Source organism: Tiliqua scincoides, chromosome 2, assembly GCF_035046505.1.
Source record: "Tiliqua scincoides isolate rTilSci1 chromosome 2, rTilSci1.hap2, whole genome shotgun sequence".
Taxonomy (NCBI): domain Eukaryota; kingdom Metazoa; phylum Chordata; class Lepidosauria; order Squamata; family Scincidae; genus Tiliqua; species Tiliqua scincoides.
In genome coordinates this window covers 268,694,554-268,711,599 of record NC_089822.1, presented here as the reverse complement: position 1 = coordinate 268,711,599, position 17,046 = coordinate 268,694,554, and the positions used below count along the sequence as shown (strand labels likewise).

The following is a 17,046-nucleotide window of genomic DNA, read 5'->3' as shown; positions in this document are numbered from 1 at the left end:
AAGTCTGGGGCTGAGGGGTCTGAAGGACTGCCTTCTTCCAGATCTCCCTCTAAGGTCATCAGGGTCCCTGGCTGGGGGCAGGTTGACTGCCACAAGGGGCAGAGCCTTCTCTCTGGTGGCACCACAACCTTGTCATTCCCTCCCTTTGGAGGCAAGAGCAGCACCTGGCCTGTTAACCCTCCAGGAGGGATGAACACCACCCTGTTCCGTTTAGTGTTCCTGCCCAGGCCTTTTTCTTGCTGTTCCAGCTGCTGTTCAGTCACCGCCTTGGGAGTCCCATTTTACAGGAGGAGAGCTGGGAGAGGGACGTTTGGAATGTCCTTCTTTCTGCATCCTGCCTGCCTGTCAAAACCAGGCCCAAGGAAGCTTGTCCAGTGAACAACAGGCCAACTATGAAACATGTAACTGGAATTTAAAATGAAGTCCCATTACAGAGCACTAGAAAGCCGCATCCAGACTGGCCTGGGGTATCACAACTGAAGTCTGTGCTGCTGAAAGGTGTTTCCAAGGCAGCCCCTGCCTGCCCTCCAGGTGCTGCTCACACTCCTGGGGCAGCAGGAGTCCCGGAGCAGAGCTCTGTGCGACCCGCCTGGACGTTCCCACCAGCACTGCCGAGATGCTCCCTGCTGCTTCCAGCCCAGAAGGGGAACCTGGCGTTGGGCAGGTTGAGGGGCTTGTCTGCTGCGTGTGAGCTGGTCTGCCGGATGCTGAGGGCGCCCTGCCAGGCTGAAGCTTGTTCCAAGTGGGGCTGGGCCCAGGAGGGGGTGACACCACTGCAGGGATGTCGTTCCACTAACACTGTCCTGGTGCAGCTCTAACAAAGGCTGCTGTTTTTTGCAGAGTAATGACTTATGAAGTGCCTTTTGCAGCCTGTTTGCTCCCTTTCTGGATGGGCACTGACGGGGGGGGGTCCTCAGTGCCCCCCCAGACCCTGCTGCTTTTTGCACCCCTTCACTGCCGAAGGGCCCCTTCTCCTATTTCTGTTCAGGCTTTTGCACTGTCCCCATCCACGCCCCTCCCCCCCACAGCATCAAGACCACCCCAGAGCTGATCCTAGCATAGCATGCAATGGGTTGGGGGTCTGCCTTCTCTGGCTGGCCTCCCTCCCCACCTGGGGGCTTCTCTCACCCCCTCAGTCCCTTTCCACCCACCTCAGCCTGGGACCGTCCTTTGTTCTCCCCCAACGGGCTGAGGACTGGGCACAGAAGCTGCTTGGGGGGGACAAAGGGTGGGGGCGGAGCAGGAAGTGGCTTCCCAGCTGATCCCCCCCCCATTCCTCCGTCTAGGAATCCGGAGTCGCTCCTTTTAACCCTCGCAGTGCCAGTCAGCCAAGAGCAAAGACCAAGCATTTTTTTAAAAAATGGAACCCTTTATTGGCATGTATAACAAACAAATCTGCAAACTGTGTGCATTTGATCAACCAGGAAGCAAATCAACTTCTCGATTGCGCAGCTCAGTGACTCAGAAAGTTGTCACAGTATCAGTTATTTCCACAGAGGAGTCAGTTAGGAGGTCAAGTATTCTTGCCCCCTCAGTAAATCCTCCTCTTGTTTGACCCCCTCGTCTGATACAATTTTCCTTGTTAGGTTCCCTGCAGAAGGAATATGTCAATTTGTAGCTGTTCCAATGTACGCCAGAGTATCTCTCTATCTAGGGAATCAAAGGCTGCTTTTAAACCTAGAAAGGCTGTATAAAACTTAAGTCTTGCCTGTCTAATTTGTTGGCAACCTTCAGTCTTGGAAGACTCTGGTATCGCGCTCTGAAAGGTGGTTCTGGCACAGCGTCTAGTGTGGCTGAAAAGGCCAATCCGGGAGTGACAATCCCTTCCACACCGGGAGCAAGTGCAGTCTTTCCCTGGTCTGTCTCCCTGGCTGTGGGCCTTCCTTCTTTGCCTCTTTGCCTCAGTCTGTTGGCCAAGTGTCTCTTCAAACTGGGAAAGGCCATGCTGCACAGCCTGCCTCCAAGCGGGCCGCTCAGAGGCCAGGGTTTCCCACTTGTTGAGGTCCATCCCTAAGGCCTTCAGATCCCTCTTGCAGATGTCCTTGTATCGCAGCTGTGGTCTACCCATAGGGCGCTTTCCCTGCACGAGTTCTGCATAGAGGAGATTATTATTAATTATTATTATTAACAGTATTTATATACCGCTTTTCAACTAAAAGTTCACAAAGTGGTTTACAGAGAAAAATCAAATAACTAAATGGCTCCCTGTGTCAAAAGGGCTCACAATCTAAAAAGATGCCAAGGGATACCAGAAGACAGCCACTAGAACAGATAGTGCTGGGGTGAGGTGGGCCAGTTACTCTCCCCCTGCTAAAAAAAGGAGCAACCACTTGAAAAAGTGCCTCTTACCCAATTAGCAGGGGTCCTCTGGGATCCGACCATTGCCCATTCTCACGACACAACCAAGCCAACGCAGGCGTCTCTGTTTCAGCAGTGCATACGTGCTGGGAATTCCAGCTTGTTCCAGGACTGTGTTGTTTGGAACTTTGTCCTTCCAGGTGATGCGGAGGATGCGTTGGAGGCAGCGCATGTGCAAAGCATTCAGTTTCCTCTCCTGTTGTGAGTGAAGAGTCCATGACTCGCTGCAGTACTGAAGTGCACTCAGGACACAAGCTCTGTAGACCTGGATCTTGGTATGTTCCATCAGTTTCTTGTTGGACCAGAGTCTCTCTGTGAGTCTGATATGTTTCTCAATTAAATATGAAAGGATGGTACAATTGTCCAGGGTGGATTTACCCTGTTTATTTTACTATAGAGCAGTACAGGTTACCCAACTAATCTGTAACCAAAAAAGGGGAGGGGCCAACTTGATGACACTCACACCACTAAACAGGAGTGCTAGTCTTAGCTGTGATACATGGAAAAGGGAGCTGACTATGATAACCTCTTCTTGGTTCCCTGCTGTGACATCATAATACCTTCTGAGCTCTCAGAACACTCAGACTCATTGGTCAGTTGTTAGTTAAGAAAATCCACTTTTTGTGACATTAGGCTATTGTGTTTCCTTTTCTGGTTATTTGGCTACAGCTTTTGATAGAACAAAGATATTTCAGTGTGGTTTGTTTAATTGCATTCTGCTGTAAATCACGCATGGAATGGTGTATAATGTTGTTGGCATCCTTCAGTCTCGGAAGACTCTGGTATCGCACTCTGAATAGTGTTCTGAAATGGAGTGTCCTCTCCAGTGCGTGAAACCTAGGTAAAGTAGATATGGAGGATAGACTATTACCCATGCAGCAAATCCCCCCTCTCCACGTCGCTGGAATGGTCCAATGGAAAGGCTGAAGCCAATAAGGTTAGTTGCCAGAGCATAACTGTGTTCTGCATGAACTGCCTCTGGGACTCCGGCTTGGATTTTGCCTCGAGGTTGACTCCTGAAGCCTTTTCAACAACTGGATGTCGCCACAAGGCAGTGGAGGTTTGGGATCAGAGTTTTCCTTCTCTCAGATGAGCTGCCTTCACAGGCTGACATGTCCCACCTACCTGGTGGCTGTTTAGTCACCTCTTAGGACAAGTACAGCCAAGCTGAGCGCCTGTTCTGATCCCCAGCCCCCAGGGGATGGTATATCATAATAATTGTGACAAAAAAGAGAAAAATCAATGACCAGGTAACATCTGAATAAAGAAAGCTTCTGTTTGTAGCCATGTTGTTAGGCCCAAGTGCCAAGCCCCAGCTGTAACCAACTTTTAATTAGTGCATACCAGGCCTGAGAGAACTGTGGAGGAGGCTGCTTCACAAGGCCCTTGTACCATATCGTACCAAGCTACCAAGTGGGCTTCAAGGCCAACTTGATTAACAACAGGGTTCAGCTGTGAAAGTCTTAGGTTGGGAGGGGGGGATTCCACCATGAGTGAGAAGGCTTGTGGCAGTCCACCCCTAGAATGTTCAGCTGGAACCGAATTCTGATTGGTGGATGGGTCAGGAGACCTATAAAGGTGAGGGAGAAGAGTGTCCTTTGTTCTCACTTTGTCTCTGGCTGAGGGGGCCTGAGACCCTTGACCATCCTGGCAAGATTGACCCAACTTGACTGCAGCAAGATGGGTTAGGTTGGACTTTGGAAAGTGATAGTTAGAGTCTGGAGTTAGTTGTTATTGTTTTATTAGTGCTGGGTGTTGTATTGGTGTGCTCTTCTCTAAATTCCTAAACTTTTGACTAATGCAGTGCTGCCTGTATAACTATGCTTTAAACATTTATTCAATAAATCCTGCTTATTACAACTGACTGGATTATTGGGATTGGAGAAGTCACAGGGACTGGTTGAGGGAGGCAATCTAGTGTGCCTGGGGTGAGCCCTGTAGTGGGAGTCTGCTCCACCATTCAAGCTGAGCCCAAGTGGGTGTAGGCTGGAGTGCGACTCAGGGGAGGGTTCCCCCAAATTGGCCTGGCTACTAGGAGTGGAAGCTCTGCGGTTTGGCAACCAGTCTTGGATAGACCTGCGGGTGCCGAGTGACCATAGGGGGTTTGTGGCCACTTGACCACCCTGAGAGCAATAAAGAGATTACGTGGCCATACAGGAGTGTGGTCTGGTTCTCATCACAATAATATAATCGAATGCCCCTGATTTTGGTCACCAGTGGTGTCCCCCCCCCAGCAGCAGCTTTGCACCAGGGGCTGCAGCCCCCTCCAGAAGCGGCGAGTGGGGGGCAGTGCTCTTCCAAGGACTGGGGTGGGGAAGCTCCGAGCCCAAGCCTAGGCGTGCCTACTCAGAAGTAAGTGCCATGATATCCGATGGGGCTTACTCCCAGGAAAGTGGGGCTAGGATCGTGACCTCCGCCTCCCTGCACCGATAACCCAGACTGGCGCGGGAGGGCGACACGCCCGCCTTCCTGGGGGAGGAGACCGAGGACGGAGCTGGCGGAGGACGGCCACCTGGCGGAGGAGCTCGCAGGCGGCGGCGCTGGCCCAGGGCTTCCTCCGCAGCCGGGCGCGGCGGGGCGGGAGGAGGACGCGCAGGAGCCGCCGCAGGTAAGCGCGGGCAGCCAGCCCGGGAGAGTCCCCAGGTGCCCACTGGCGGACCGCGTGGGGAGCCCCGAAGCTGTGCTGGAGACCCTTCTCAGCCAGCAGTGGGGTGGGGTGGACTGGGCAGCCCCTGTGCTACCCCCATCGCCACCATTGAGCTTGCGTGGCGTGGATCTGTGGAACTCCCTGCCACCGGATGTGGTGATGGCCCCCTGCCTCGATGCCTTTAAAGGGGGAGTGGAGACTCGATGGAGGAAAAGTCCCTCACGGGTTACAAGCCAGGGTGGGTTCAGCGCCCTCCTGGTTTTTGGAGTAGGCTGTCTCTGAGTGCCAGAGGCAAGGGAGGGCACCCAGTTGCGGGTCTCTTGTGGCGTCTGGTGGGCCACTGAGATACAGGAGGCTGGACTAGAAGGGCCTTTGGCCTGATCCAGTGGGGCTTCTCTTGGGTTCTTAGAAAACCTAATTGAAGTGCTCTTGTGCAGTAGACCCACAGTTTTTTAAGGCCAGGATTAGGATTAGGGGCCCTGAAGCTTAAGCTCCAATAGTTTCATAGTAGGTCTGCTCCTGATGATGTCTCTCCTTTTGACACAAGGTGACCTTTGAACCTGGACCTGGATAGCCCAGTAAAGTAGTATGAACAAGAGTACCCAGGATTCACAATAAAAGAAAGATGTCTGAAGACAAGAAAGTCAAGTGAAGTTCAAGAAAGTGAGTACCCAGGGCGCCAAAGTGCGCGAAAACTTCTCCTCCAGCCAGGCAAGAGGTGGCAAGCTTGGGGCGCCTGCATAGTGCGCATAACCCCTGTCTCTCTAGCCAAAGGTTAGGTTGTTTAGTGTGAATGAGATGAAAGTTGTCTGTATGTCACAAGTTTACATTGAATGCTTGAGGCAATTGTGTTGTCCCACTTGTCTGTCTTGTTTGTTTACTGTGGGAGGAGTAACAAGTATGCAGTCCACTGGACAGCATTGTGCAAATTTGGCAAGAGCCTGGAGGTTGTAAAATTACAGAGTAGTTTTGATGTAAAAATAAGATCTAAGAAATGTGTGTAAAGTTGTAAATGACTCAAGAACGCCCCAATCCTTACCCGCATCTCATGCTGGCTAAATGAGTTCCTAAATTGCCCTGTTACAGCCTGTTGCAGAATGCAGAGCCTAAACAGATTGGAAAAACCCCCTACAAGAATGTGTATCCATCACCTTTTAGAGACCAAATGCCCAAACTGCAACCCAAAACCCACTTATTTATCACAAAGTGCCAACACGGCAATTTAACCTGAATATTGAGGTTTTAGTTTAGAAAAAACAACTCATACATTAACATCTTTTACCCACTATTACTTGTAACCCTTAATGAACTTTTCCTCTAGAAATTTGTCCAATCCCTTCTTAAAGGCCTCTAGGCAAGTTGTCATCACTGCTTCCTGTGGCAAAGAGTTCCACAGACTAATTACATGCTGGGTAAAGAACTATTGTCAGGGAGGGGGTGGCTGCAAGACCTTGCCACTGCTCATTTTCTCAAACAGGAAAATATATATTTTTTAAAATCCCCACCCACAGAAGTGGGCTCCAAGGCTCCAATCCCAGGCACTCTTTCCTGGAAGCAAGCCTCATCCACTGTAATGGGGCTTACTTCTGAGTAAACACGCAGGATGTCTCCTCTGCTGTGGAGGAAAAGCCTCTCCTGGCGCTGAGTGGGGAGCTGCTTAGGGAAAGGCCGGCTGCAAGAGCTGGCAATAGCTGAGGAGGAGGGCAGCTCAGGATTGGGTGGTGGTCTGCCAGTGAAGGACAGAACAGAAAAAGCCAGAAGCCTGCTGGATGCTGATTGGCTGAGCCTGCTGGAGAGTTGGGGAAGGGAAAAACAGGGACCTTAAGCCTGCAGAGCGGGCAAAATTGAAAAGGGAAACCAATGCTGGGCAGGTGGGGGTGAAGGGAGAGGAGGGCAGTGAGCTCAGGGGGTGGAGGGAAGCAGCCTGCCCTCCCAACACGGGGCTCAAAAAAGCCTCCGTTTCCTTTAAAGTGACACACAGCTTCAGCGCCCCTCCCCAGGCTGCCTGGCCCAGCGCTGCGTGCCCGCAGAGACAGCGCTGCATGCCCTGTCTGGCACGTGTGCCATAGGTTCGCCACCACTGGGCTACACCATCCCAAAGAAGTCCTGACCCTCAAGTCAGAGCATAGCTGCCCCTGCCCTGCAGCTCACAGAAGCAGTTTTGGCTCAACTGCAAACCCAACACCCATCTAACCCTGCTTCACCAGGTGCAAGAACCACCAATCCAGGGTGACTGAGAATGTGCCCAACTTGGGCAGTGTGTGAATTGGAAGGGGATACACACCATTCCATTTCTGAATGACTGAATTGGTAGGAGAATTCACCTCCCTACCTGAGCTTGGCTAAGACCTTAGTAACTAAGGAGGACAAATTATAACAAACCAGTCTGGCCAAAGTCTCCCAAGTCATCCTAAGAAAAACAAAAGCTCAGAGCAGCTTTAGAGCAAGTCTGCATTGCCTACAGACCACAGCGCCCCCACCCCTTGATCAATCAGGTGCCCATTCAACAGTCAGCAGAGAGCATTGAGTGTGGACTGTAAAAGCAAGAAATGATTTCCTGGCAAAAGACCAATTGGGATGCTTGCCAATACTCTGCACCAAAGAAAAAGGAGGGAGAACGCTAGATGAGATGGGGGGGACGGGACCAGAAGAGCTTTGGCATGACAGCAAAGGCAAGGGATGCAGAGAGACTGAAAAGGTGTTAACCTGTCTTCAATTCCTCAGTCCTCTTTTGCAGAAAGCATTCAACAATGATGATGCCAACAATGATGAAGCATTCAGAGGTGATGCCGAGGATGCGTCGGAGGCAGCGCATATGGAAAGTGCTCAGTTTCCTCTCCTGTTGTGAGCGAAGAGTCCATGACTCGCTGCAGTACAGAAGTGTACTCAGGACCCAAGCTCTTTAGACCTGGATCTTGGTATGTTCCGTCAGCTTCTTGTTGGACCAGACTCTCTTTGTGAGTCTGATAGAAGTATTTATATTAAAAGTCCCTTCTATAATCAGACTTAATAAAGTTGTTTTGAATTAAACAGTACATCCCTTGAAAGTGACACATAAAGGATTAGAACAAAGAAAGCCCATGATATTATAAGGGCAGAAAGAGAATTTCAGTGTTATAAAGGAAAGAAAGTAGGAATTATAAAGTTATAAAGCCTTCAATATAAGTCACAAACGAAATGTAGGGAAAATTAGTAAGAGGAGTTTTTAGGAAAGTATGGGAAAGGACTCAGCTTTCGTCCTGAGTACACTTCTGTACTGCAGCAAGTCATGGACTCTTCACTCACAACAGGAGAGGAAACTGAACGCTTTCCACATGCGCTGCTTCCGACGCATCCTCGGCATCACCTGGCAGGACAAAGTTCCAAACAACACAGTCCTGGAACGTGCTGGAATTCCTAGCATGTATGCACTGCTGAAACAGAGACGCCTGCGTTGGCTCGGTCATGTCCTGAGGATGGATGATGGCCGGATCCCAAAGGATCTCCTCTATGGAGAACTCGTGCAAGGAAAGCGCCCTACAGGTAGACCACAGCTGTGATACAAGGACATCTGCAAGAGGGAGCTGAAGGCCTTAGGAGTGGACCTCAAAAGGTGGGAAACCCTGGCCTCTGAGCGGCCCGCTTGGAGGCAGGCTGTGCAGCATGGCCTTTCCCAGTTTGAAGAGAGACATGGCCAACAGTCTGAGGCTAAGAGGCAAAGAAGGAAGGCCCATAGCCAGGGAGACAGACCAGGGACAGACTGCACTTGCTCCCAGTGTGGAAGGGATTGTCACTCCCGAATTGGCCTTTTCAGTCACACTAGACAATGTTCCAAAACCACCTTTCAGAGCGCGATACCATAGTCTCTCGAGACTGAAAGTTGCCAACAAAATGGGAAAGGTATCTGCCTGTATGTTTTATTCAAATAATCGTCTATTATATTATAGCATTTGTATGTATCTCAATAAAATAGTATAAAACTTGTTTTTTAAGAATACATGTAAGTAAATGTAAAGGTAAACAGCGCACCCTATTGGTTCTTGTAAATTGATGCATATTGTCAACCTATATGCAAATGAAAATCACTCAAAGTTATGTTTACCTGATGCCCTCCCCTTTCCTATCTTGTATGTAAATGCATCATGATGCTGTCCTATTAAATTGTGTTCTGTTATGATGTCAGATTTCAGCCAATGAAAGACCTATATTTTTCACACAAAGCAGAGAAACAACTATAAAGGTCCAAAACACAATGGAACACGTTACCCATGTTTTGGTGACATGAGTCCCATGGGTCAAATTGTACAATTTTCATAATAAAACCCTTCGAACTTTTCACTCTGTCTGTGCGTTGCTGTAAGGGTGGGGCCTCTTCGCCTCACAACACATCCACTAAAATTGAGTGTTGGGAGAGTTAGGACAGACAAAAGAAGATATTTCTTTACTCAGCGTGTGGTTGGTCTGTGGAACTCCTTGCAACAGGATGTGGTGATGGCTTCTGGCCTGGACGCCTTTAAAAGGGGATTGGACGAGTTTCTGGAGGATAAATCCATTACGGGTTACAAGCCACGATGTGCATGTGCCACCTCCTGATTCTAGAATTGGGCTATGTCAGAATGCCAATGCAAGGGAGGGCACCAGGATGAGGTCTCTTGTTATCTGGTGTGCTCCCTGGGGCATTTGGTGGGCTGCTGTGAGATACAGGAAGCTGGACTAGATGGGCCTATGGCCTGATCCAGTGGGGCTGTTCTTATGGGTGAGAGGGCAGGGACCAGAAAAGCGCATGTGTGGAGGAGGAAGTGACCTTGTCTCTGCTGGCTTTCTGACTGGGGGAGGGAAGGGGAGCGGAGGGCGACGCGCCCGCCTTCCTGGGGGAGGAGAGCCGTCCGGGGTCTTGCTGGCGGAGGACGGCCGGGCGCGGAGAGGCGCTTCTGGCGGGCGCGCTGCGGGGCTGCGGCTACGGGACCTGCTGCTGCTGCTGGAACCGCTCCGCTGGGCGCGCGAGTGCGGGGCCGAGACCGGCTCGCAGGCGGCGGCGCTGGCCCAGGGCTTCCTCCGCAACCGGGCGCGGCGGGGCGGGAGGAGGACGCGCAGGAGCCGCCGCAGGTGAGCGCGGGCAGCCAGCCCGGGAGAGTCCCCAGGCGCCCACTGGCGGACCGCGTGGGGAGCCCCGAAGCTGTGCTGGGGGCCCTTCTCAGCCAGCAGTGGGGAGGACTGGGCAGCCCCTGTGCCACCCCCATCGCCACCAATGAGCTTGCGTGGCGTGGATCTGTGGAACTCCCTGCCACCGGATGTGGTGATGGCCCCCTGCCTCGATGCCTTTAAAGGGGGAGTGGAGACTCGATGGAGGAAAAATCCATCACGGGTCACAAGCCACAATGGGTTCACGAGCCCTCCTGGTTTTTGGAGTAGGCTGTCTCTGAGTGCCAGAGGCAAGGGAGGGCACCCAGTTGCGGGTCTCTTGTGGCGTCTGGTGGGCCACTGTGAGATGCAGGAAGCTGGACTAGAAGGGCCTTTGGCCTGATCCAGTGGGGCTTCCCTTGGGTTCTTAGAAGACCTAAGCTCCATTAGTTTCATAGTAGGTCTGCCCCTGATGATGTCTCTCCTTTTCCCTGCTGCAGGGACCTTCAGAAGCAGATGTTCCTGTCCCAGGGTGATCATGCAGGAGGGGGCCTGTGGAGCTGGCTCACAGGGTAAGGCTTCCTGGGTTCTGCCCCCATTCTCGCTCCTGAGCACATCTGGCGCTCGAGACCCACTTCATGCTCCCAGTGGGGCTTTTGGAAACTGAGACACTGTCAGCTTCTCCCCAGCTTGCCACAGACTGGCCTTTTTGGACCAGCAGAAATAAAAAAGATGGGTGAGGGGGCAGGGACGCAGAAAAGCACATGTGTGGAGGCAGAAGTGACCTTGTCCCTGCTGGCTTTCTGAAAGGGAAGTGACAGGGCTCCAACCAAGGTCTATTTCTCCTCTCCATAGAAGTCAAGTAGGCAGCAAGTCTGAAAGCAGTTCAAAACTGACTGTTGCCAAAGCTCCTTGCATAAGCTAAACACATTCCTGGGGCGGGGGGGGCGGGGAGGGTGTTGAGACAAAATATTCCTGTTCGCTGCTGGGCAATTTTGTCACAGCCATGAGTATAAGTGCTCCTCTTGCCCAGAGAAGACGGTGGTTTTGACAACTAAAACAGAGCTTGAAAACTTATGCTTCAATACAGGGGAACGGACCTAGGATAGAGCCCCAGACTGCAATGTAAACAACATAAAGCAAAAATGAAAAATTCTCCATCAGTGAGAAGTACTTTTAGGTCTTGCATAACACCAGAACCAGGGCACATACACTGAAATTGAGTGCTGGGAGAGTTAGATCAGACAAAAAGAAAAGGGAAAAAGGGAGAGAGGTAGGGAAGTGCCCCTTGCACTTTGAAAAAGGTGGAGAATGTGATGTGTGAGCTTCCAGTGGGCCATTTCTAGCTCAGAAGCCTTACGCTTAAGTAATAGGAAGACAAATGACAACAGGCAAGGCAACACTAAATACATTCTCATCACCTCTGTCTTTCTGGCAGGCAGTGGAACGGCATCGGGGCCACGCTCTAGATCATTTCCTCCTTGGGGTGGACAGGAAAGCACCACCATGCAGCTGCCTCAGGTGAGTAGCGGGTCATCAGTAAGATGTGCAGTGGGGGACAATGACAACTTGTGCACTTTGCCAGTCTGTTTACCAGCCAAGACCTGTACTTGTGGGTTCATGTGATGAAGTCTTCAGTAAAGTCAGGAGTGCCCTGGCACGTCTGGCAGCCTCCTTTCAGCGGGTCTGAGGGAGGTGCTTTTCAACTTGTTCATAAACAACCTGGAGTCAGTGATAAGTAGCAAGGTGGCCATGTTTGCAGATGACATTAAACTTTTCTGGGTGGTGAAGACCGGAAGGGATTGTGAAGAGCTCCAGAAGGATTCTCTCCAAACTGGGAGAATGGGCAGCAAAATGGCAGATGTGTTTCAGTGTAGGTGTAAAGTCATGCATATTGGGACCAAAAAAAATCAGAACTTCATATATAAGCTAATGCAGTGTGTTCCAAACGTTTTAGGACCCAACTAAAAAAGTTTCACTTTACCTCAAGCCTCTGTGGCTATAATGTTGATTGGGCAGTGCTCTCCTCAATAGCAGGTTGTTTAACCCTTGATGCACTGTCGTACATTTGGTCTCACTCCCAGGGTTTTGGGTGCTCAGAGTTGTTGGTTCTGAACCCTAGAGCCCTCAAAGATCCCTGTTTGGTAGTACTGCCACCACCCTGTAAGAGCCAGTGTCTCAGTCCAGGGATACTGGGACCTTCTAGGCTCAACTATATCCCTTGTAGGCACTGAGCACTTTCTTTACTTAAAGTCTCAGTCCTCAAGTTACTAGTCCACAATGAGGATTTTTGGTAGCTTGCTGAAAGGCTAGGCAGGATTCTGAACCTTTGTCCCCAACAGACAATGAACCAACATGGTAAAAGGATTTTTACTTTATTAAGTACATAGGGTTACAAAAAGTTACAAAGGCAGCAAATGCTAGAGGCATAAAAACTTCTAGGAAACATATCAGCATAAAACAACAAAGCTAACTGGCTAACTCTATTATTCTCTAACTCTCACCTGGGTCAGCTTCTTTTGTAGATCCTCAGATCAGTTACCTAAGGGCCACATGGTCCTGGCGGGGCAGGATGTGCACCCACCTTCTATCTCACCAAGAGACAAAGACCAATGGACCAAAGACTCTGTCCTCAGTCGGGCTGGAAGCTCGCCCTCTCAGCTCTTCCCTCCCCCCTGGAGAACTACAGCTGCATTCCATCCTTGATGGATGTCTTTCTGGCTGCCTAGGTGCTACATAATCACCTTCCATTGAGTTGTAAATTCCTAGCAGCTAGGAAATGCAAGCCACTTCTGTGTTACTGTTTTAGCTTGGTTCAGGCTTTACATGTTACTAGGCCTAAACTGTACATATTCATGACATGCACATTGCCTAATCTGCCATCAAAAAATTGGGTATTGGCCCACTGGTGGGCCACAGACACACAATTTGGGAACTGCTGGGCTAGTGGGTTCTGTGAACGATTAAGAGAGAGATTTTGGGGTGCTGGTGGACAGCTTGATGAAGTCGTCAACCCAGCGTGTGGTGACTGAGAAGAAGACCAATTCCATGCTAGGAATCATTAAAAAGGGGATTGAGAATAAAACAGCCATCATTGTAATGCCATTGTCCAAATCGATGGAGTATTCTGTACAGCTCTCCAAAAGGATATAATGGAATGGGAGACGGTACGCAAGAGAGTGACCAAAATTACTTTACTCAGTGTGTGGTTGGTCTGTGGAACTCCTTGCCACAGGATGTGGTGCTGGCGTCTGGCCTGGACGCCTTTAAAAGGGGATTGGACAAGTTTCTGGAGGAAAAATCCATTACGGGTTACAAGGCATGATGTGTACGTGCAACCTCCTGATTTTAGAAATGGGCTATGTCAGAATGCCAGATGCAAGGGAGGGCACCAGGATGCAGGTCTCTTGTTATCTGGTGTGTTCCCTGGGGCATTTGGTGGGCCGCTGTGAGATACAGGAAGCTGGACTAGATGGGCCTATGGCCTGATCCAGTGGGGCTGTTCTCATGTTCTTAACTACAATTCCCAGGAGGCCTTGCAGGTCTCTTGTTGCCTGGTGTGCTCCCTGGGGCATTTGGTGGGCCGCTGTGAGATACAGGAAGCTGGACTAGATGGGCCTATGGCCTGATCCAGTGGGGCTGTTCTCATGTTCTTAACTACAATTCCCAGGAGGCCTTGCAGGTCTCTTGTTGCCTGGTGTGCTCCCTGGGGCATTTGATGGGCCGCTGTGAGATACAGGAAGCTGGACTAGATGGGCCTATGGCCTGATCCAGTGGGGCTGTTCTCATGTTCTTAACTACAATTCCCAGGAGGCCTTGCAGGTCTCTTGTTGCCTGGTGTGCTCCCTGGGGCATTTGGTGGGCCGCTGTGAGATACAGGAAGCTGGACTAGATGGGCCTATGGCCTGATCCAGTAGGGCTGTTCTTATGTTCTTACTTCCCTTATGAGGGAAGCCTACAACTTTTGGGGCTCTTCAGTCTAGAAAAAAGGTGCCTAAGGGGGGAGGCATACATATAAAATAATGCAGGGGATGGATAGAGGGATGTTCTTTTCACTCTTGCACAACACTAGGAGCAGGGGACATCCACTAAAATTGAGTGTCAGGAAAGTTAGAACAGGCAAAAGAAAATATTTGCTTAGTGTGTAATGAATACTTGGGAATCCTTGCTGCAGGATGTGGCAATGGCACTTGACCAAGATGTCTTTCAGAGGGGATTGGATATGTTTATGGAGGAAAAGTCCATCACAGGTTACAAGTCATGATAACTGTATGCAACCTCCCGGTTTTAAGGGTAGCCTCTCTCTGCCAACCAACCAATGCCAGATGCAAGGGAGTGGAAACAGGATGCAGTTCTCTTGTTGTCTTGTGTGCTCCCTGAGGTGCCTGGTGGGCTAATGTGAGATACGAGAAGCTGGGCTAGATGGGCCTTGGCCTGATGCAGTGGGGCTCTTCTGATGTTCTTATGTTTGTGTACTGCCTGTATCAGAGGTGTGTTCAGGGATGGTACAAGACAGGGCCCTCATTAAATTACAGTATTTAAATGGTTACACTTCAGGTAGAATACATTTTAAATTTAAATGATATTTTAAATTAGGCTGTTAGCTTCGTGCACTCCGTGAGTGCAAAAGTAGCAGATACATTTGTATTTAATAAATAAGTTTAGCCATGTGCTAAATTCCAGCTGTTCGCTTAACTGCTAGCAGTTACAGAAGCTCCTTCCTGTGGAAGAAAAAGTCCTTCCTGTTGAAGAAAAAGAAGCTAAGACGTCACTCTTCACTGCAGACTCCCCTCATCCAGTGGTGTAGCTAGAGGCAGTTCAAAGCACTGACAGCCCAATCCTATGCATGTCTACTCAGAAGTAAGTTCCATTATAGTCAGGGGGCTTACTGCCAGTTAAGTGTGGATAGGATTGCAGCCTTCATCTTGTAGCATGCCTTCAGAGCCATTCCAGGTGGTAGGTGCAAAACGGAGGCATATGCTTAGTGCTTTGCACCCCCTCTAGCTACACCACTGCCCCTGTCAGAGACTTTATTTAAACCAGTACTGGTTTGGGAGATGCTGAAACAGAGACGCCTGTGTTGGCTCGGTCATGTTGTGAGAATGGATGATGGCTGGATCCCAAAGGATCTCCTCTATGGAGAACTCGTGCAAGGAAAGCGCCCTACAGGTAGACCACAGCTGCGATACAAGGACATCTGCAAGAGGGATCTGAAGGCCTTAGGAGTGGACCTCAACAGGTGGGAAACCCTGGCCTCTGAGCAGCCCGCTTGGAGGCAGGCTGTGCAGCATGGCCTTTCCCAGTTTGAAGAGACACTTGGCCAACAGCTAAGAGGCAAAGAAGGAAGGCAAAGAAGGCAAAGAAGGAAGGCCCATAGCCAGGGAGACAGACCAGGGACAGACTGCACTTGCTCCCAGTGTGGAAGGGATTGTCACTCCCGAATCAGCCTTTTCAGCCACACTAGACGCTGTTCCAGAACCACCATTCAGAGCGCGATACCAGAGTCTTTCGGGACTGAAGGTTGCCAACATTATTAGGTTTGGGAGAGAACACAAACACCCCAGAAAAAAGCTGCTTGACAACCTCCTCTCCCCAGAAGACAGAATCGCCAGTTTTTATAGTGAAAAAGCATTCAATCAAATGAAGGCCAAGCATCTGTTAATGATGTAGAAGGCACAGAAGACATGAGAAGTTCAGCCTCTCTCTGAAAAACATTCCCTGGTCTGTTGAGAGCTACTTCCTGGTGCCGGCGGTTAGGCCAGCGTCTCTGCTCTTGTGGTCTGGTCTTTTCCGGTGAAACTTTGGCTCAGTGCTCTATTTTCTTTTTGCACCAGCCTCTTACAGCAAGCTGGATGCTGGTGTGCATTGAAGCATAACATTTGCTAATGGCCAAAATGTACCATTTTGGCTTCCTCATTTTTGGTACTGAGCCAGTCCAGCTAGTTCAGTGTTGCCTGCTCTGACAATTCCTTTCCTATCTAGAGATGCCAAGAATTAATCCTGTGACTTTCTGAATATCAGTCTGTCACTAAACTTGGGTCTCCCCAGTTTGCACAGACTCCTGTCACAGGGGCTCGGGCCACTGCCAGCCCATCCACAAGGGTAGTGAGGGTTGTGAACAAATTGTTGCAAGGGGGTTGAGGCCTTGGGGTGCTTTTTAACCCCAAGACTGCAGCTGTCTCCTCCCTCCAACTTGCCTCCAGTTCAAGATGCAGTGATCTATTTCCTCCTTACTTGAGCGGGAAGCCAGTCATTTCCTTCCTTCCTTACCGTGCTCCTTGCATACTACTGTGAAGTGCAGGACTTTCATTCAGTTTCATTTACAGGGACAGCGCGTTCACAGGAGTATGTTATGATGAATGCCAGTGCAGTCTTATTGTCACTGTCCGCTGCTTCTGGATCTGTGCTAAACCCACTGGAGTTGCCATTGCTGAAAGAAGATAAGAATCCATGGCCCACTGAGTGCATGATTAGAAACTGTTTTAGCAAAATCTGTGGAACTCCTTGCCACAGGATGTGGTGATGGCACCTGAAGGCCATCAGATCCTTGAGGCACTCCGCTTCGCACCTCTCTCCACTGTGAAAACAGCCTATTGAAATCCATTCTCTGTTTCCTGGTCCAATTCCTAATCCATGAGAAGACCTGCCTTCTAATTCCCTGACTGTGGCGTTTTCTCAGCAGCCTTTGGTGAGGGACCGTGTTGAACGCCTTCTGAAAGTCCAGATATATAATGTCTATGGGTTCTCCTGCATCCTCTCTCCCCTTGACACCCACTCTCTGTTTCCTGGTCTTCAACCAGTTCTCAATCCATGAGAGGACCTGTCCTCTAATTCCCTGACTGTGGAGTTTTCTCAGCAGCCTTTGGTGAGGGACCATGTTGAACGCCTTCTGAAAGTCCAGATATATAATGTCTATGGGTTCTCCTGCGTCCTCTCTCCCA

At 50.2% G+C, this 17,046-nt stretch overlaps 1 protein-coding gene across 4 annotated transcripts in view; it reads left to right on the top strand.

Moving 5' to 3' along the window:
* The first annotated feature begins 4,855 nt into the window (after positions 1–4,855).
* LOC136640426 (zinc finger protein 135-like) overlaps positions 4,856–17,046 on the top strand; it is a 24,461-nt gene continuing 12,270 nt past the window's right edge. The window contains exons 1-4 of one of the 4 annotated variants that reach the window (XM_066615558.1): positions 4,856–4,966; positions 5,553–5,779; positions 10,606–10,677; positions 11,544–11,626. In XM_066615558.1, coding sequence (XP_066471655.1) covers positions 10,644–10,677; positions 11,544–11,626 — 117 coding nt within the window. In that variant the 5' untranslated portion in view covers positions 4,856–4,966; positions 5,553–5,779; positions 10,606–10,643. Of the gene's footprint in view, positions 4,967–5,552; positions 5,780–9,895; positions 10,091–10,605; positions 10,678–11,542; positions 11,627–17,046 lie in introns of those variants that run through there. The other 3 variants (XM_066615559.1, XM_066615557.1, XM_066615560.1) reach the window with 3 other exon arrangements.